The sequence below is a fragment of the Chiloscyllium plagiosum genome, chromosome 1 (assembly GCF_004010195.1).
Source record: "Chiloscyllium plagiosum isolate BGI_BamShark_2017 chromosome 1, ASM401019v2, whole genome shotgun sequence".
Taxonomy (NCBI): domain Eukaryota; kingdom Metazoa; phylum Chordata; class Chondrichthyes; order Orectolobiformes; family Hemiscylliidae; genus Chiloscyllium; species Chiloscyllium plagiosum.
In genome coordinates this window covers 144,960,477-144,982,526 of record NC_057710.1, presented here as the reverse complement: position 1 = coordinate 144,982,526, position 22,050 = coordinate 144,960,477, and the positions used below count along the sequence as shown (strand labels likewise).

At 41.1% G+C, this 22,050-nt stretch overlaps 1 protein-coding gene across 3 annotated transcripts in view; it reads left to right on the top strand.

The window, feature by feature from the left end:
• fstl5 (follistatin-like 5) overlaps positions 1-22,050 on the top strand; it is a 534,185-nt gene that overhangs the window by 356,353 nt on the left and 155,782 nt on the right. For all 3 annotated transcript variants that reach the window (XM_043698761.1, XM_043698740.1, XM_043698750.1), the window contains exon 7: positions 14,259-14,425. In XM_043698761.1, coding sequence (XP_043554696.1) covers positions 14,259-14,425 — 167 coding nt within the window. The remainder of the gene's footprint in view (positions 1-14,258; positions 14,426-22,050) is intronic.

The following is a 22,050-nucleotide window of genomic DNA, read 5'->3' as shown; positions in this document are numbered from 1 at the left end:
TCAGGAGCGTGGGACTGAAGTGCAGCCAGAAACAGAGGAGAAGGTTTTTCAGAAAATCAAAAAGGGAGTGCAAACGCCCACACCCAATATACACATGGTCCACGGACTCCACAGCGCCACAGAACAAGCAGTTGGGCTGGGAGTCCGTGAACCACCGCAATCTGCGGTTGCAGGGGACTGCTGCGTGCAGCACCCTCCACCCAGATCCCCGAGAGAAAGGGGGAGGACTCCCGCATAGAGAGCCCTCCACTGGGGAGTCTCCTTGTTAGATTGGTCAGCCAGGGCTTTCTGATTGGCCCGTGTTAACAACCCCAATCAAAGACCTCATAATCAACAAGGTGCACCTGGTTCCAATCACTGCATCCCTCACCCTTATGGCCAGGGTGGAGGCCTTGACTTTTGCTTGTGGCTTTTACTGCATTTTTTTTGCCGCAGGTCTGATTCCTCTGATTTGGATACTGTCACAGGCGATGTGTACTGGACTGAAGCCCGCCTCTTGTGTCTGGGGCAGCTCGGGAGAGTTTCCACCTCTTCTTTAGTTGATATTGGTATCGAAGCTGCATCCATCTCAGACTCTTTGGTTTTCTTAATATTAGATGGAGGGGGAGACCCTACAGTTTCTGAGCAGCCTTCTGGCTGTTCTGAGGAGTCAAGTATTTTTTTGTCTAGCCCTGTTTGCGAGATTACAGCTTTCAGGTGATTCATGTGTTTGTTCAGGACTGTATCACCGACCTGAACTTTGTAAATCATGAGACCTGACCTTGTGTCAACCTTAACGCATGGGGCCATTTCCATGGTTCCAGTATCGAACTTCATCCCTTGAATTTCTCGCTTAGAGGAGGCATATGGCTGATACTGGGTATCCCTGCTACCATTTCACCCTGCCCTCCAAGTCTGGGAATATCTGGTTAAACCTGATGCAGAGTCATCTTCCCATCAGCAACTCTGCTGAAGCTATCTGTATTATTGCGAGTGGGCAGTCTTATAACCTCACAGAAACTGGGACGGTTTGATGCTGTAGGTTTCTTCTTTAAACCTCCCTCAATGTTTAGACCACTCTTTCCACTAGACCATTCTATGACAGGTGGTATGGAGCTGTCTTTATTTTCCGAATGCCATTGGACTTTAGGAAATACCTGAATTCCCTGCAGGTAAATAATGTCCCATTGTCTGTGACCAATACTTCCAGGAATCCATGTATCATAACAATGTTCACAGCTTCTCAATCATCGTCCCTGAGGTTGCTGAATGAGCTTTATGCTCTTCCAATCACTTTGAATGGGCGTCCACAATGACCAGGAGCATTGAGTCCATGAAAGGATCGACAGAGTTGCCATGCAACCGATTGCCGGATTTACCCAGCCATTCCCACAAATTGCCAGTGGCAACTTTTGTCATCATTGATTATCTGGACACTGTCCCACCAATGCAGCTATGTCAGCAACCAACACCAGCCAGCAGACATAGCCTTTTGCTAGCATCTTCACCTTGGAAACCGTTGGATGACACTGGTGGAGTTCAGCCAGTATCTGGCGGTGAGCTTTACTCATGATGCTTGCTCCCCATAGTAATGTGCCATCTTCTATGGCGTTCTGGTCTTGTCAGGCCCAGAGAGTTTTCTAGTGATAGCCCTTCAGCTGTCCACCAGCTGCTTTGGTTTCGCTCGGGCTGGATCTTTTTATATCCACAGTCAGATATTGTTCGCGGGGACTGGAAGGGTGTCCAGGAGGTTTCAACCAAAATGGTCCATTCCAGGGGAGGCACCATTGGTGGAGTTCTGCCAATGGGAGGCAGTTCAAGACATCCGCATTAGTTACTTGGCATCCAGGAAGGTGTTCTAAATTGTACGTGCTGAAAATAAGGATCCACCACTGAATTCTTTTTTTCTTCATCTTTATTCATTCATGAGATGAGGGCGTCACTGACCAGGCGGCATTTATTGCCCATCCCTAATTGCCAAGAGTGCAGTTGAGAGTCAACTGTGGGTCTGGAGTCACGTATAGGCCAGACCAGGCAAGGATGGCAGTTTCTTTCCCTAAGAGACATTAGTGAACCAAATGGGCTTATCCAACAATCAGCAATGGAATCATAGCTATCATTGGATTCTTAATTCCAGATATTTATTGAATTCAGTTTCCACCACCTGGCGGGATTCAAACCCAGAGCTAACAATCCAGTTATAATACCACTAGGCCATTGCCTCCACTAAGTCTATCAGAAGCTATGAGTGGCACCACTTTGTCTTCCTTCAGTAGACCTAATAGGGTTTTGTGACAAATTCCCACCCGTATAAGTACTGGTCGAACTTCTTCATACTAAAGATAACCACCAAACCTTTCTTCTCCATATTTGCATTCAGCATCAGCCAAAGTCCAGGAAGCATAGGCTAACATGCATTCTTCTCCATTGTGGCATAGGTGAACCAACGCTACCTTGATGCCATATGGGGAAGCATCGCCTATCAGCTGTAACGCATGCTTGGGAATGTAATGGACCAACACCTTAGATGACAATAGCTGTTTTTCCCTTAGGGCTACTTCTTGGGTATGCTAACCCAATGAATTTCCTAAGCTCCGGAACAGATGTCGAAGTTGGGGCTCATTTGATTGCCCTTACTTTATCCTCCAACAGGTTTAACCCAGTCTTGTCAACTGTGTAACACAAGTAGGTCAACTTGGGGTGTCTGGAACACACATGTTTCCCTTCTAAGGTACATGTCCACTTGGGAGAAATGTTTAAGCACCGTGTCCAAGTTCTCCAAGTTCTCATATTGGTCTTCCCTGTTATTATTACACCAGCCAGTTAAAAGGCAACTTGGGTTAACGCTTGTAAAATATTCTCCATTGTTGGCTGGAAAAGGGTGCAAGCTGATGATGCCCCGAATGGCAGTCTTGTATATTGATCTAAACTCTTCTGGGTAGTAATTGTAGCATACCTCTGTGATTCCTCATACCTGCAATTGCAGGTAGGTCTGCCTCATGTTCAACTTCATAAAGGACAGCCCCACCCTACCAACCTTGCAGACAAGTCTTCAATGTGAGGGATTGAGTATTTATCCAGCTGCAAGAAGCAGTTTACCGTTTGCTGGAATTTCCAACAAAGGTGAAGAGAGCTGTCAGGTTTCACAATCAGTATGTTTGGGATATGGACCAAATGCAGGCAATTGGAACTAGCTGAGTGAGCACCATGGTCAGCATGGACCAGTTTGGGATGAAGGGTCTGTTTCCATGCTGTCATCCTCTGTGACTCTCCATTTGACTCTGTCAGAGATGAAGAATGGAATTTATGTGAAGTAACAAAAGATACGGGAAGAATTCTAAATAAATTTTGTCTCTGTATTCACAAAAGAAAGGGGTGGTACAGATACAATAATTCAAGAGGATCAGTATGAAATATTGAATGAGAGAGGAAGTGTTAAAGGAATTGCAATCCTTGAAAGTGGATATGTCATCAGGGCTGGATGGATTGTTCCCGAGGATGTTGAATGAGGTCGGGAAGAAATAATAGATGCTCTGAGGATAATTTTTCAATCTCTACCAGATTCTGGTAAGGTGTCAGAAGAGAGAGGAATGCAAATGTAATTCTGTTATTTACAAAGGGTGCAAAGGAAGTGCCAAACAATTAGAGGTCAGTTAGTCTTACTTCAGTGGTGGGCAAATTGTTTGAATCAATCCTAGGAGATTAGAGAAACTGTCATTTAGAACATGATGGACTAATCAGGAATACCCAGCATGCTGTCGTTAAGGGAAGGTCATGCCTTACAAATTTGATTTAATTATTTGAGGATGTGACAAGGAGGATCAATGAGAGTAGTGGAATGGATGTTGTCTACATAGATTTCAGTGAAGCATTTGACAAAGTCCCACATAGCAGACTGGTCAAAAAAGTAAAAACCCATGGGATGCAGGATAATGTGTCAAATTGGATCCAAAGTTGGCTTAATAACAGGAAACAGAGGGTAATTGTTGATGGCTGGACTTGTGAATAGAAAGCTGTTTGAAGGATGTTCTGCAGGGATTGGTGGGTTGGGACCCCTGCTGTTTGTTTTACACATTAATGATTTGGACTTGAGTGAAGGGGGTACACATGGAAAATTTGCAGATGACACAAGAATGGGCTGTGTAATGGATAATGTTGAGAATGCTTCCAAGTTCTAAAATGATATTGAGTCATGGAATCATACACCTTAGAAACAGACACATCATGCCAAACATAATCCCAAAATAAACTAGTCCCACCAACTCTGATATGTGTGAGAATCATGCATATAGGGAGGTCAAACAATAAAAGGGAATACACGATAAATGGGAATATACTGAGATGGGTAGATGATGTGAGACATGTTGGCATGCAAATACACAGGGACCTAATGGTAGCAGTACAGGAAGATGAAGTTGTAAAGAAGAGATACAGGATGCCTCATCATCGGTTGTACAGTTCATTGCTGCAACATCATCGGTTGTACAGTTTTGTAAACTTTGCCATAATTGTCAAGTTGTAGGTAATGCTCGACATGTACTTAAACCGACACCCCTGATTCCCATCCTGGTTTTGAGGAACCATCTGGTCACGTACAGGTGGATTGTGAGACATGTCACCTAAAAGTGAGAACTGGAAATGGTAATATTGTTACAATTATGAATGTGACCACTGAATTTCCAGAGGCTATTCCTTAAGAATAATCAGAACCAAGGTGGTGGTTGAAAAACTAACACAGCTTTTCACTCATTATGACCAACCAATGGAAGTACACTCTGATCAAGACTGAAACTTCCTATGAAAACCCTTTCAGGATAGTATCAGTATCTTGGAGATGAACAATTAGCATCCACTGTGAAGAATCCACAGACCCAAAGTGCTTTGGAAATGTATCACCACCCTCTGAAACCCATGACCAAAATCTATTATTCTGAATGTCAAAAGTTTGGGAAAGATGACTAGATTTTCTCTAACTTGCAGCTAGAGATTCTCCAAATAAATTTACTGGCTTTAGCACATTTGAATTAGTTCATGACTATGAAATAGAAGGACCATTATAACTGATTAGAGATAAGTTTTAAACCAGAGAAATGAATCTTCAATATTAGAGTAAGGGTCCACATTTCCAAAATGCTTGTCAGGAGCATGTAGAGTTGCATCAGAACATCTGAAAATTTCATGAAACAAATGAAGCAGTCGGCAGGTAAACATGCAACAGTTAGAAATTTCAAAGCAAGAGATGAGGTTTTGGTGTAATAGCCTTTATAATATTCTAAAAGCCACCAAAAGCACAGTTCAAATGCCAAAGTGGTCCCTATCAAGTAGCTAAAAAATTTGTGATAAATCTAATTGATACTCCTATTCAAAGGAAAAAAGAATCAATTATGTGTTTGAACATGTTGAAAGAGTGCTATTGTAGAGAAAGTGCATGTGTTAAGTAGTGAGTATAGTCGAGGAGGATAATAGAAGGATGAAAATGAAGGAGAAATGGACAACTTCTGAAGTGAATTTCCCAATATTCAATTAACAAATTCAGCGATGTTAGAGAATTTTGAAAATTGTGTTTTCACACCTAGAGAAAGATCAATAGGAGATATAGTGAGATTGCTCAGGAGATACAAAGACATTTGCAAAGTTGTACTTAGTTGGGTGTACCACATTAACCAAACATGATATTGATGTAGATAATTCAGACATTATAAAACAAAGCCCACATTGGTTAAACTCAGAGAAGCAGGTTCAAGTAACAAAACAAATTCATTATATGTTGGACATGCATTGATTGAACTAAACCAGAATAATTTGGGTTCTCCACTGGTATTGGTTCCTAAATCAAATAGTTCAACTAGATTATGTGTAGACGATAGGAAAGTGAATGCAATCAGAACAGTGGATTGGTACCCTATTCCCTTTGATAAGCTTGTTTATGCATCATTCTCATTTAAAATTGATATAAAGGTACAGACCAAATCTGGAGTATTGTATTCAGTGCTAAGCACGTTATTTAAGAAATAATGGTGAAGCCCTGGAGAGAGTACAAGGAAAATTTACTAGAATGACACCAGGAATGAAGGATTTTACAGACATGGAAAAATTAGAGGAATTAGGCTTTATTGTGCTTGACAGAGAGAAGATTAAGAGGTGACCTTATTGAGATGTTCAAAATTATGAACAATTTTGAAAATGAAAAGAAGCATTTTCTGTTTCCATTAATTGGTATGTCAATAACTCGGCGTCATAATTTCAAGACTGCCGACATGAGAACTATGAGTGAAATGAGGAGAAACTTGTTTACTCAGAGAGTTGTTCAGACTTGGAATGCATTACCTGGGAGAGTGGTGGAGATGGATTCCAAATGAGTTTTCAGAAGAGAACTTATATATATTTGAATGTGGTGCATTTAGAGGGCTCTGGAGATAGAATTGAATAATGGGACTAACTGGAACTGATACAGACATGATGGGTCAAATGACTTCCCCCTGCGAATTCTATGATTCTATGATCATACTATTAACAAAACAGCAAAGGAAATCTCCACTTCTTTCACACCCGATTAGTTGTACCAATGCAAGGTTATGCCATTTGAATTTAACAAAACTCCAGTCATGTTTTAGTCATTATCAAACAGAGTTATAACTAAAGTAGCATCCGTGGAGCAGGAGAATCAATGTTTTGGGCAAAAGCCCTTCATCAGAAATGAGGGACTCATTCCTGTAGAAGGGCTTTTGCCCAAAACATCTAATCTCCTGCTCCTTGGATGCTGCCTGACCTCTGTGCTTTTCCAGCACCACACTCTTTGACTCTAACCTCCAGCATCTGCAGTCCTCACTTTCGCCTTATAACTAAAGTATTGTTTACTTGATATTGTGTACAGTTATATTTAGAAGGAGCACGTAGAACAGTTAGAAAACTTGTTGAACAGTAATAGTTGGCTGGGTTGGTATTAAATCCAACAAAAAATAAATTTTCAGAAGCAAAAGTGCTGAATTTGTGACATCTTGTAGTGAAAGGGCAAATATCAGCCAAAACAGCAACATTAAGAATTTTGATTGACTTCTCTACTCCTAAAATGAAATAATGAGATTTTTTGGAAATGTGCATATTTTATTGGAATTTTGTGCCTGATTTTAGTGCAGTAGCCATGTCCTTAACCAACATGGAGACTGGGTTATAGGGAGAGTTTGGGCAAGCTAGGACTTCATTCTTTACAGTGTAGGAGACTGAAGGGGACTCTTGTAGAAGTGTATAAGGTCATGATAGGCATGGATAGGGTGAATGTACTCAGTCCTTTTGACCCGTGTTAGGGAATCAAGGTCGAGAGGGCATCAGTTTATGGTTCAAGGGGAAAAAATAAATGGGAACCCGAGGGGCAACATTTTTACACAGTGTATGATATGCATAGAGAGTGAGTTGTTAATGGAAGGGGCTGAGGCAGGTACATTTCCACCATTTAAAAGGCATTTGGACAAATACGTGGATAGGGACGGTTGAGAAGAATATGGGCAAAGGGCAGACAAATGGGGTTAGCGTAGGCGGACCAGTTTGGCGGAAGGGCCTGTCTCCATGCTGTCGGACTCTATGACTCTATGACTGTATAACAGACAAAAATGGTATGGCCAACAAAATGCTAGGCAGCCTATGAAAAGTTGAAAGCAGTCTTAACAAATGAACCTGAATTAACCACAATTTAACAAGATGTTTAAGCTAATAGTAAATGCTAGTGATTTGGGGATTGGAACAGTTCTCCAACATGATGACAAAGAACTTGCACCAACAATGGAAAAGGTATTCCATGGTGGAAATGGATGCATTGGCAGTATTGGCCGCTCTTCAATAATTTGAAGTTTGTATTTAACCTGGAAGCCATGACACTTCAGATTTTACAGATCGTAATCTGTTAACTTTTATTGAGAGATTTAAAACTAAAACTCTTAAGATTGTTCCATTGGAATTTGTTGTTGCAGCCTTTTAACAGAAAAATGATAAGTATTTCAGGGAAAGAAAATGTAATTGCTGATGCTTTGTCCTGAATGTAAACTGCTGAAAATTTAAGATCATAACCAAAAAAGTGCTATTGCAGTTAAGAATCTGGTGGGAGCAAGAATTGGATGGCTATGTGATTTGCGTCTTCTGTGTCAATCAAGTAGTATTAACCATGTCATGAAATACACTATTGAAATAGTGTTTCATTCTCTTGAGGGTGGACGCATGTTGAGACCATTATTATTTTTCTTTTATTTTTCTCATTTTTTAAAATTTGAAACTGTAAGTTGCAGTTAAACATTTGAACAACAGCATTTTTGAAAAAAAAAGTGAAGAATACAAAAGACCTCCATCTTCCACCACATACATTGGACAGAACTCTGTACGCGTGAAATGGAGATGAAGGACTGGGTTCACTAAAGTTAGAAGTGCAAATCCCAATTGCCATTATTAGGAAAAGGGAATCATTCAGGATTTGGTAGTTGAAGCCTCTTTTCAGTTCTCAAAGCTAAGTAACATAGAAGCTATTAAAAATAAAGAGAGCTTAAAATCTTGAAAAAGATGAAAAGTTTCACTCTTTGACAGAATATAAATTCTCCAACAGTGATAGTCAATCTGCTGGCATAGCCTGGTGTGGAACAATTAATATACAAAGATGAATCAGCCTTTGGCTATGGCAGATGGCAACATGGATTAAGTTAACAAGCCAAGGAGACAGGGTCAATTATTTTAAGAATGATATAGTCTCCTATTCTTGGATACAGCCTATCTATTGTATGAAGTCATCCAAACGTATCAATGGATTATTGCTACGTTGTAATTTATACCTTACTAGGATGACAGTGTCCAGAGTTAGGCCACATATCCAGAAAGACTGTACATGATGCGAGTTCCCCTTTGAAAATATTTTACACATTTCACGTCTTTGCTGATCTAGCAAGAATGTAAGGATTAAGAGACACAGTAGGATTGTTGCTGAATTAAACCAATATGTTGGGAGAATTGGGTGGATAACTTATATTGCATCACAATCAAATGATGATGAAGGTCATTTTTGGAAACCAGATTTGAACTTCAAAAAGAAACAACAGATTGCTGTTGTCCATGTGACCACCAAGTTGGAAGATAATCGTAAGTCTCTGGAGTCAGCTTTTCATAGAAAGTAGCAAACTAAAGACATCATATTCGACAAGTCAAGGAATTCACAAGATGACTGAAAATTGCTGTGGATTTGTAATCACAGCAAGAGGGAAGTGGTTTAATCAAAATAATTCTCTAATGAACTTTTTAAGGATCCAGAAATTCAAATCATTTGAACAGGGGATCTCTCACTGCCCTGATGCTGGAGATTGTTATTTCCTGTTTGGAACTAGCCTGGAAAGATATTGCAGATTGATTGCCGATTTATGGACACTGTAGATGATTTAATATCAGAATGTTATTATGCACATAGACTGGCAGTCTTTTGGATGTTGAAATGGTCGGTCAAAGTAGGCAAGTACTTACCAGCCAACCACAGAGAATATTGAAAAGAAGAGAGAAAACAATGGCTCTGACTGGGTTTAGGAAGGAGGCAGTTTTGCTTTAGAAGCTGTTGAACTGGGAAGCTATTATTCTCCAGTTATGAACATGTTGAAGGTTCTGAGAAAAGAACCCCAAAGAGAGGGTGCAGAATGTTCTCAAAGGGAAGAGGTCATTGTGCACATTGGAGCCACTGACATAGGAAGGGGAAAGGTTGAGATTCTGAAGGTAGAATATAAAAAGTGAGGCAGGAATTTAAAAAGAAGGTCACCGAAGGTGGTAATATCTGGATTACTCTCTGTACTACGAGCTAGTGAGGGTAGGAATAGGAGGATAGAGTAGTTGAATGTGTGGCTGAGGAGCTGGTGCATGGGAGACAGGTTCACATTTTTGGATCATTGGAATTGCTTCTGGAGTAGAAGTGACCTGTATAAGAAGGATGGATTGCACCTGAATTAGAAGGGAATTAATATACCAGCAGGGAGATTTGCTAGAGCTGCTTGGGACGACTTAAGCTAGTAATATTGGGGGGGAGGTGGTGGGGTTGTGTGGGACCCAGGGAGATAGTGAGGAAAGAGTTCAATCTGAGACAGGCGCGGTTGGAAAAAGGTGTGAGTCAAACAGCTGGGGCAGTCAGGAATAAAGCAGAGAACAAGGTAGGACTGATCACTTAAATTACATTTACTTCAATGCAAGGGGCTGAACAGAAAAGGCAGATGAACTCAGGGCATGTTTAGGAACATGAGACTGGGATATCATAGCAATTACAGAAACATGGCTCAGGGATGGGCAGGACTGGCAGCTTAATGTTCCAGGGTACAAATGCTACAGGAAGGACAGAAAGGGAGACAACAGAGGAGGGGGAGTGGTGTTTTTGATAAAGGATACCACTACAGCTGTACTTAGGGAGGATATTTCTGGGAATACATCCAGGGAAGTTATTTGAATGGAACTGAGAAACAAGAAAGGGATGATCACTTTATTGGGATTGTATTATAGACCCCCTAATAGTCAAAGGGAAATTGAGAAACAAACTTCTAAGGAGAATTCTGTTATCATTAAGAATAATAGGGTAGTTATGGTAGGGGATTTTAACTGTCATAGTGTTAAGGGTTTAGATGGAGAGGAATTTAAGTGTGTACAAGAAAGCTTTCTGATTCAGTATTTGGATGTACCTACTAGAGAAGGTGCAAAGTTTGACCTACTCTTGGGAAATAAGGCGGGGCAGGTGACTGAGGGGTCAGTGGGGGAGCACTTTGGGGCCAGCGACCATAATTCTGTTTTAAAATAGTGTGGAAAAGGATAGACTGGATCTAAAAGTTGAAATTCTAAATTGGAGAAAGGCTAGTTTGTAGGTATTAGGCAAGAACTTCCAAAAGCTGATAGGGGACAGATGTTCGCAGGTAAAGGAACGGCTGGAAAATGAGATAACGAGAGACCGTATATTCCTGTTAGTGCGAAAGGAAAGGCTGGTAGGTATAGGAAATGCTGGATGATTAGAAAAATTGAGGTTTCGGTTAAGAAAAAGAAGGAAGCATATGTCAGGTATAGACAGGATAGATCGAGTGAATCCTTAGAAGAGTATAAAGGTAGTAGGCGTATACTTAAGAGGGAAATCAGGAGGGCAAAAAGGGGACATGAGATAGCTTTGGCAAGTAGAATTAAGGAGAACCAAAGGGTTTTTACAAATACATTAAGGACAAAAGGGCCACGAGGGAGAGAATAGGGCCCCTCAAAGATCAGCAAGGCGGCCTACGTGTGGAGCTGCAGGAAATGGGGGAGATATTGAATGAGTATTTTTGCATCAGTGTTTACTGTGGAGAAGGACATGGAAGATATAGAATGTAAGGAAATAGATAGCGACATCTTGGAAAATGTCTATACTGCAGAGAAGGAGCTGCTGGATGTCTTCAAACACATAAAAGTGGATATATCCCCAGGAGCTAATCAGGTGTACCCTAGAATTCTGTGGGAAGCTGGGGAAGTGATCACTTGTCCCCTTGCTGAGATAATTGTATCATTGATAGTCACAGGTGAGGTGCTGGAAAACTGGAGGTTGGCTATTTAAGAAAGATGATAAGGGAAAGCCAGGGAACTATAGACTGATAAGCCTGACATCAATAGTGGGCAAGTTGGAGGGAATCACAAGAGACAGGATATACATGTATTTGGAAAGGCAAGGACTGATTAGAGATAGTCAACGTGGCTTTGTACATGGAAAATCATGTCTCATGAACTTGATTGAGTTTTATAAAGAAACAACAAAGAGGATTGATGAGGGCAGAGAGGTGGTCATGATCTATATGGACTTCATTAAGGCATTCGACAAGGTTCCCCATGGGAGACTGGTTTAGCAAGGTTAGATCTCAAGAATTATAAGGCGAACTAGCCATTTGGATACAGAACTGGCTCAAATGTAGAAGACAGAGGGTGGTGGTGGAGGGTTGCTTTTCAGACTGGAGGCCTGTGACCAGCGGGGTGCCACAAGGATCGGTGCTGGGTCCACTACTTTTCATCATTTATATAAATGATTTGGATGTGAACATAGGAGATACAGTTAGTAAGTTTGTAGATGACACCAACATTGGAGGTGTAGTGCACAGTGAAGAAGGTTACCTCAGAGTACAATGGGATCTTGATCAGATGGGCCAGTGTGCTGAGAAGTGGCTGATGGAGTTTAATTTAGATAAATGTGAGGTGCTGCATTTTGGAAATGCAAATCATAGCAGGACTTATGCACTTAATGGTAAGGTCCCAGGGAGTATTACTGAACAAAGAGACCTTGGAGTGCAGGTTCATAGTTCCTTAAAACTTGAGTCGCAGGTAGATAGGATAGTGAAGAAGGCTTTTGGTATGCTTTCCTTTATTGGTCAGAGTATTGAGTAGATGGATTGGTAAGTCATGTTGCGGCTGTACAGGATATTGGTTAGGCCACATTTGGAATATTGCGTGCAATTCTGGTCTACTTCCTATCGGAATGATGTTGTGAAACTTGAAAGGGTTCTGAAAATACTTACAAGGATGTTGCCAGGGTTGGAGGCTTTGAGCTATAGGGAGAGGCTGAATAGGCTGGGGCTGTTTTCCCTGGAGCATCGGAGGCTAATGGGTGACCTTGTAGAGGTTTATAAAATCATGAGAGGCTTGGATAGGATAAACAGACAAGGTCTTTTCCCTGGAGTGGGGGAGTCCAAAACTAGAGGTCATTGGTTCAGGATGGGAGGGGAATGGTGTAAAAGGGACAACTTTTTCACGCAGAGGGTGGTACATTTGCAACATTTAAAAGGCATTTGGATGGGTATATGAATAGGAAGTATATGGGCCAACTGCTGGCAAATGCAACTAGATTAGGTCAGGATGTCTGGTCGGCATGGACGAGGTGGACCAAAGGGTCTGTTTCCATGCTGTACATCTCCATGACTCAATGACTCTATCAGAAATAAGTAAAAGTATCCAGAAGCTGAAGCTATTTTCATTGACTGGCGATTTCAAAATTCCAGCAGGATACGGTCCTTCCTATTGAATACAACCCATCATCAAAGTATTTCATGAAAACCTGATACTCATCACTAAAACCATTCTCAAACTAGCAATTTGTTCTGATAAAGTTACATTTTTAATAATAAATTGTAATTTTTTAAAAGTTATAAACTTGATGTCAAAGAGCTGTTATTGGTGAAGCAATTTTGAAGGTCATTAAATGTTTTAATTTCACTATATTACTGATCCAGTGATTGTGATGCTGATTTGGTTTTGCTTGCTTTCCCTGATTTTTTCACAGGTCAGAATTTAGCTAATTTACATTGCTAGTGGAATATACTGGAATTTGCTGCAACTCTAAATGATTAAACTGTACTAGAAGTATGTGTTGAAATTAATTTCCTCTCTCCTCCACAATTCTACATCTGAGCAATATGCTTTCAGAAATGATATTTGTTTAACAAAACAAAAGTTCTAAACTGATCACTGCTTCAAGCTTTTGAAAGTTTTCTAGATGTGGTATAGCATCATGGTATCCCTACGGAGTGGAAGCAGGCCTTTCTGCTCATGAAGTTCACACTAACTCTCCAAAGAGAATCTCACCCACACCTACCCCCTTCACTATAACCCTACATTTCTGAGGGCTCATCCTCCTAACCCCCATATGTTGTTTCTGTTTTGCTAAACCAGTATAATATTTGAAAACATTTTGCTTCAGATAGAGAGGGGTGGCATAGTGGTTAGCAATGCCACCTCACAGTGCCAGGGATCCCATTTCAATGCCACCTTGGGCAACTGTGTGAAATTTGCACAATTTCCCAGAGACGGTGTTCTCTCCGGGTGCTCCGGTTTCCTCCCACAGTTTAAAAATGGCTGGTTTCATGGACTGGTTATGCTAACTTGGCCATAGTATGGGTGAGATGCTCTTTTGAGGATTGGTGTGGACTCGATAGTGGAAAAGCCTGCTTCCGCAGTGTAGGGAGACTATAATTCTGTATCATACCCAAAGGACATTCAAAAGACAGCAGAAAACTTCCAAAAGCTTGAAGCCGTGGTCAATTTAAAATTTTTGTGTTGCTAAATTAACATCATTTGTGAAGGCATATTACTTCAGATGGAGTTGTGCAGGAGTGAAGAAGTTAACTTCAACATGTATTTCCAGTACAGTTTAATCATTTGGAGTGCAGCAAATACCGGTATATTGTGCTAGCAATATAACCTAGCCAAAAACTATAGAAAGTTTTGATTATTTGGCCAGGCAATATTACTTAACCTAAAAAACATTGTCACTCTTCCAGAGGTGATTCAACTGAAACTGGCAGAAGGACAGAAAGTGAGCATCACCTCAGCAACAGCAGGACAAAGTGCAGTCCTAACATGTTCCATTCAGGGGATCCTAAGGCCTCCAATCATTTGGAAACGCAACAACATTATTCTCAACCATTTGGATCTGGAAGATATAAGCGTAAGTAATAAATTTGCCTAAGATAATGCCTCTCTGCTTTGCAAAACACTGAGTTCCCATTGAAATTTGTACTGTCCTTTCAATCACCTCATGAAAGAGATTTGTTTAGCATGATGTTGGGTCAGTTTTAAAAATGTATATTTCTGGCACATGCCCCATAGGTTTACATCCAAAGCAGGATGATTTTCTGACCTAGGTTACCAGCAAGTCAGGCATCTAGCTGTGAATGCCGTTCTTAAAAAATGAAAGTTACATAAAATAATATATAAAATTTCTCTTTATATCTATGTTTAGCAACTTCATTACAGAGCAGATATTTTCTATTACAATAGAAATTGGGAAGAAGGCTTTGAATTTGTGAAGGTTTCTTCTGTTTTCCTGTTTTACACAAATAATTATTTTATCTGATGTAAAATATCTATCAAAAAATACTAAGGTAAAATAATTTTACTCATGTGATATGGATGAATGACATCCAGCTCCTAATATGTCACTGGGTGCTCTTTCTATCTAAAATCATGATTGTTTGTTACTCTCACATACTATGTGTGAAAGCGACTCTTGTTGCACATGGTTTCTATCTTTGCATGTCCACATTCTCCATTAAATGAGAATAAGTAACTGCTGTGTTCAAATTCTTTTGCTACCAGCTATTTCACTGTAACTATTGTTCAACAAGGATGCCGAAGCCCTGAAAGCAAATGCAATGCATGCATATCGTGGAATCTGGCAGATGTACATATGCAACACAAATGTCTAGTACCACTGCATGAAATTCAGGCCAACTCTGTCATACATATCTGCAAGCCTGACAAATAAAGCTAAGTAGTCATACCGGCAAACATGACTACATCAGCATTGTGCACACTGTCATCATTGAATAGTCCAAGCTCATATTGAAAGGACTAACCACTACACATATCCAAACTCAGGGCATTTTGCAGTGATATTTTTGGAGGTGATGACCTGCCTGAGTTGTACATGGTAAGATGCTTCTTCACGGTTCACTGCAGCCACCCATGTATGGGCTGCCCAAGTCACAATGCCCTATTTTATCTGTAGCTCATTTTGCACAACATGATTTGGCCAAATGGTTGAGCAAGCTGCTGCTCCAGTTTAATGAAGGAGTTTCACTTATATTGCAAAGATAGTGTAAGACCTAAGTATCAATATTAATACTTTGTCTGTGTTCTCTTTCAACATTGCTGTTCACTAACATACCACTTACATGCACTCGATCACTGTACCATAGAAGCATCCACTTTCTGAATCTGTATCATCAAAAATATGAACTTAACAATGCATGCAATCGAATTCCATTTCATCAAATCGTGTATGCCAAAATAGATAGGCCCCTTCATATCCCTTGCATACCAAATGACACATTTTCCATATTCGAATCCATAGATATATTGAAGGTATATTTCACTGTGTACCTTTATGACCTCCATCTTGAACTTAAATAGACCTGTAAAATACAGCAGTCAATGAAGCTCCTGTTCCTCAATAAGCCAGTTGAAAAATCTGCTTCGATCTACTATAAGTCTATGTTGAATGGTCAGTATATGCGTTAGTATTCTGACAGTGTCACACTCTGATCAGCCTTATCAGCAAACTTGCGAATAGAACCCCACCATCTGTTCACTGTCAAAGCTTAATGCTAAGATCGCATACATACAGAACTATCTTGCACAATAGAAGCTACTTTGATGAAATCGTTGTTTACTGTATATCATGCAAACTTTTGGAAGAGTCTAAAGCAACCACTTTTGCCTCTCAAAAGTGTCCTGTCTATCCCTGATTGCCCTGGAAGAGAAGGGTGCCCCAAAGACTGGTCGCCTCACACTGCTAGTTTGTAGTAAACACATCAATGGAGTGTTTACTCCATTAACAGTGTTTCCAAGCCAAATGAAAATTTTACATAGCTCACATATAAGTGCTATGCCAGTGTGATGCCAAGTTGTATGTCCCAATGACTGGCAGATTATACTGAACAGCACATGACCTTGAATGTCTGTAGTGGTCAGTGTGCGAACAATGCTCAACCAGCCCATCATTGATCATCTTCAGCACATAGTGGCCAACATTAAATGTAACAGTATAATGAACAATAGTTAGTAAATAATACTGAAACCAATTTAACATAATCAGTATGTTCTAGAAGTTGCATTTATTCAAATTTGGGCTTCTCTTCTACGTGAATAGAAGATACATCGTATTTTATCTCTGAGGAAAGACCTATGGAGACCGCAGTCGTACACATTGGTACCAACAATACAGTTAGAAAGAGGGATAGGGTCCTGCAAGCAGAACTTATGGAGCTCAGAAGTAGATTAAAAAACACCACCCTAAAGCTTGTAATCTCTGTACTACTCCGACGTCACATGCTAGTGAGTGTACAAATACAAGTTTAGTGCATATGAATGGGCGATATTGCAGGAGGGAGAGATAACTTTAGATTTCTGGGACACAGGGACCATTTCTGTGGACAATTGGTTTGCACCTGACTGGAATGAGACCAGCAGCTCTGTGGGGAGGTTTATTAATGCAGTTGGGGAGGGTTTGAACTAACTTGGCATGAGGCATGGGATCCTGAGATAAGGGCCAGCAAGGGGAGATGAATGGACAAAATGAGAAGAGACAGCAAGTGAGTCAGAAAACCATGGAAATTATAGGCCATTTAAGGCACAGTTGGCAAGGCTGAATGGTATTTATTTTAATATGAATAATCTGACAAACAAGAGAGATGAGTTGAGAGCAGATATTAAAACATTGGGGTATGGTGTCATTGCTGTCACTGAGACAAGGACAGGAGAGGGACAGAATCAGCAATTCAGTATTCCAGGATATAGGATCAAGGTAGATGGGAAAGAAGGTAAAAGAGGAAAGTGTTGCAACATTGTGCAATTTATCTATATGGGGATTTTGGCTGCTACAGAGCTAAGAGGAGCTGCTGGTCTCCATTGCAAAATATTTTGAATATGTGATTTAATAACTTCTGAATTACTTACAGCAGAAATGAGAAATGATATTTCAGAAATAACTGAAGCCACATGTTGAGAACGTAAAAGCCAAGAAGGAGCAATTACATTGATGTCAGTGAACAACAGGACCTCTAACAGCCTGAGAAAATTAGAACAGCAGAATTGCCTCAGGGTAGTGGAAAAAGATTGTCAAAACTTTCAAAAGGGAAGTAGATAATTATTTGAAAAAGGAACACTTACAACACTAGAGAAAAACCGCTAGATTAGATTAGATTACATTACATTACAGTGTGGAAACAGGCCCTTCGGCCCAACAAGTCCACACCGACCCGCCGAAGCACAACCCACCCATACCCCTACATTTACCCCTTACCGAACACTATGGGCAATTTAGTATGGCCAATTCATCTGACAGACATAGCTAACAGATATAATTGTATCACACTTTCAATGAGCTGGGACAGGCACTATGTGTCAAATGACATACCACGGTGCTTTATGATTCTAAAAGAAAGAAAGGATTTTAGGAGAGAATATTTCCCACAGACACTGCCAGCAATCACTATAACCCAAGTATTCACACCTGACAGAATCAGAGTACCTGGTCTCTAGCCAGGCAGACAGTTTTTGCAAACTGCAGCGAAACCATCTTGAATTGTTTGGACATTATAGAAAATGGTATCATGTCAATAGTGATTGTAACGAGGTCAGCAAGGTAGACATCATAGAAAATTAGTTCTCTGATTGGGGCTGTTAATCCAGTGCAGTCAAGGAGTCCTAGTTGACAGATATAAACAGGAGTGTCCGAGGTTCTGCTCACTCTGAAAGCTGGCTCTGAGGGAGCTGGATCAGTGTCAAGGACTCTCCACATGTAAATAAAGGGTGACTGGATACAGGCCACTGCAGAGTTATGTCAGTGGCGTTGAGAGAAAAGTACGCAACTGAAGAAATTCACTCACAACTGTTGTCTTTGAGTTGGAACAAGGATTTCTGGCATCATGTCGTTCAATCCTGCCACTGGAGACTGAGCTCAGCATGTGAAAAGAATGTGTTACTTTTTCTGAGGGAATGACATTGGGTCAGATGAAAAACAGCAAGTAATTCTGCTGGCAGCCCGTGGTTCTACAGCATTTTTTGTTATAAGGAGTCTAACTTTCTCTGAGGCACCAGACACGGAAGTCTATCAAGAGTTGAAGGACATAGTTAAGGAACATTATGACCTCAAGCCCCCTCTAATCCTGAGATGCTGTCAGCTTTAATCGGCAATTGTAGAACCTGAGTAATCTGTGTCAGGATTTTTGATTAGGGTAGGATGACTGGCAGAAGCAGGTGACTTTGGTTTAACCCTTAATGGTATGCTGAGAGACTGTTTGGTACATGGGATTTATGATGTAACCATTGCAAAAGCACCTACTAGCTGAAAGTCAACTGTTCTTCAAACTGGCAGGATAACTGGAAAACGTGAGAGCACATGAGTTGAAGGGTATTCTGATGGAGGTGGACACCACCCCCAGTCTAACTGAGCTTGGGAAACATCACATGAGAGCAGGAAATTACATCGCCTCACTCAGGAATATCCTGAACAGATGGACTCTAGGTCAGCCCAGAGCAAAACCCCAAACTAAAGCCAAACCTTGGCCAAATGGTTAAGACTTCGTTTAGGAACTGGGCTGGGTGTAGATACTGCTAGTTTATGAATTTGAGACAGCAAAAGAGTCCCACAAGACCTAAATTGATATGAGAACTCATACACTGGTATCCAAGGGAATGCATGCCCTAGAAAGTCTACCTACATCTGGTTTGGAACAATTAAATTGATTAGCAACATCCAAATCAGAACCAATCAAAATAAACATCTGATTTTATGGAGTCACCTGGTTTATAATGGAGGTCGATACCAGCATGGTCATTTCAGTGATTGCAGAGCCAGTCTTTCACAAAATTCACTCTGGACTCCAACCCTTAGGTTTGCGAAAGACCTCAGGTAACCTGAGAACTTACACCAGGGAACCTTTACAGTTTTTTAAAAATAAAATCCCTATAGTGTGGAAACAGGCCATTTGGCCCAATAAGTCCAACCGACTCTCTAAAGAACATCCTACCCAGATCTTATCCCAGAATTCCCCATGGCTAACCCACCTAACCTACACATTTCTGGAAACTATGGGCAATTTGCAATGGCCAATCACCGAACTTGCACATCTTTGGACTGTGAGAGGAAACTAGTGCATATGGAGGAAACTTCGCAGACACAGGGAGAATATGCAAACTCCACACAGACTGTTGCCCAAGGCTGGAATTGAACTGGGATCCCTGGTACTGTGAGGCAGCAGTGCTAACCACTGAGCCACCATGACTTCCCAAAGATTGAGTGTGCAATTTGTATTCTGATTTCTAATAAACAACTGGTTCAGTCACCACTGAGTGTAATAAAAGACTCAGGACCAAGCTTAATGGAGCAAAATTGGTTGAGAAAGATTCACTCAGATTGGTTCAACATTTTTTTATTAGAAAATGGGTGCCTGATTGAGGTCCTAATTAAATACCTGGAAGTTTTTCAGGAAGGTTGAGGCACTATCAAGGAGCGAAGGTCAACTTACATGTTGACCAGGATGCAACTTCACAATTCTGCAAGACTCGCTCAGTGCTATTTGCCTTATGTGCGCAAGTTAGTGTTGGACAATTTATTGGAGAGGATTCTGAGAGACAGGATTTATGATTACTTGGAAAACCATAGTTTGATTAGAGATAGTCAGCATGGTTTTGTGAGGGGCAGGTCATGCCTCACAGACCTTATTGAATTCTTTGAGGATGTGACAAAACATGTTGATGAAAGGTAGAGCAGTGGATGTGGTGTACATGGATCTTAGAAGGCGTTTGATAAGATTCCCCATGGTTTCCTCATTCAGAAAGTAAAAAGGCATGGGATACAGGGAAATCTGTCTGTCTGGATACAGACTTGGCTGGTCCATAGAAGACAGTGGGTGGTGGTAGATGGAAAGTATTCAGCCTGGAGTTCAGTGATGATTGATGGTCCACAGGGATAGATTCTGGGACCTCTGCACTTTGTGATTTTTATAAGTGACTTGGTTGAGGAATTGGAAGAGTTGGTTAGTAAGTTTGCTGATGAGATGAAGGTTGGTGGAGCTGTGGATAGTGTGGAGGGCTGCTGCAGGTCACAATGGGACATTGACGGGATGCAGAGCTGAACTGATAAGCAGCAGATGGAGTTCGACCTGGAAAGGTGCGAAGTCGTTCACTTTGGAAGGTCAAATTTGAATGCAGAATAAAGGATTAAAGGCAGGATTCTTGGCAGTGTGGAGGAACAGAGGGATTTTGGGGTCCATGTCTATAGATCCCTCAAAGTAGCCACCCAGGTTGATAGGGTTGTTAAGGTGTATCGTGTATTGGCTTTCATTAACAGGGGGGTTGAGTTTAAGAGCCACGAGGTTATGTTACAGGTCTATAGAACCCTGGTGAGACCACACTTGGAATATTGTGTTCAGTTCTGGTCGCCTCATGATAGGAAAGATGTGGAAGCTTTAGAGAGGGTGCATAGGTAATTTACCAGGATGCTGCCTGGACTGGAGGGCATGTCTTATGAAGAAAGGTTGAGGGAGTTAAGGCTTTTCTCACTGGAGTGAAAAAGGATGAGAGGTGACTTGATAGTGGTGTACAGGATGTTGAGAGGCATAAATAGAGTAGATAGCTGGAGACTTTTTCCCAGGGCAGAAATCACGAGGGGACATAATTTTAAGGTAATTGGAGGAAGATTTAGGGGAGATGTCGCAGAGAATGGTGGGTGCGTGGAATGCACTGCCAGCAGTGGTAGCAGAGTCGGAGACATTAGGGATATTTATGTGACTCTTGGTAGGCACATTGAAGATAGTACAATGAAGGGTATGTAGGTTAGTCTGATCTTGGAGTAGGATAAAAGGCCGGCACAACATCAAGGGCCGAAGGGCCTGTTCTGTGCTGCACTATTCTATGTTCTATGTTCTAAGTAGAGGCAGAAATCAGAACGCTGGAAAGTGAATGAATCATTACACTACTTCAGTTTGCAGAATGAGCAGCATCAGTTGTCGCAACTGTGAAGCCAGATGTGTCACTACACCTTTGTGGGCATTTTAAACAAATGGTAAATCACTTTTAATGGTTGGATAAACACCCAGTCCCTCGCATGGAAGATTTATTTGCAAAGTTGGCAAGGGGGCTGTCCTTCTTGAAGTTGAGCACAAGCCACACGTACTTTAGTGAGCAAAATTAGGGCACATGGTATTGGGGGCAAAGTGCTAACTTGGATTGAAAGTTGGTTGGCTGATGGGAAACAAAGAGTAGTGATAAACGGCTCCATTTCGGAAAGGCAGGCAGTGACCAGTGGGGTACTGCAGGGATCAGTGCTGGGACTGCAGCTTTTCACAATATATGTTAATGATATAGAAGATGGTATTAGTAATGACATTAGCAAATTTGCTGATGATACTAAGCTGGGTGGCAGGGTGAAAGGTGAGGAGGATGTTAGGAGATTACGGGGTGACCTGGACAGGTTAGGTGAGTGGTCAAATGCATGGCAGATGCAGTTTAATGTGGATAAATGTATGGTTATCCACTTTGGTGGCAAGAACAGGAAGGCAGATTACT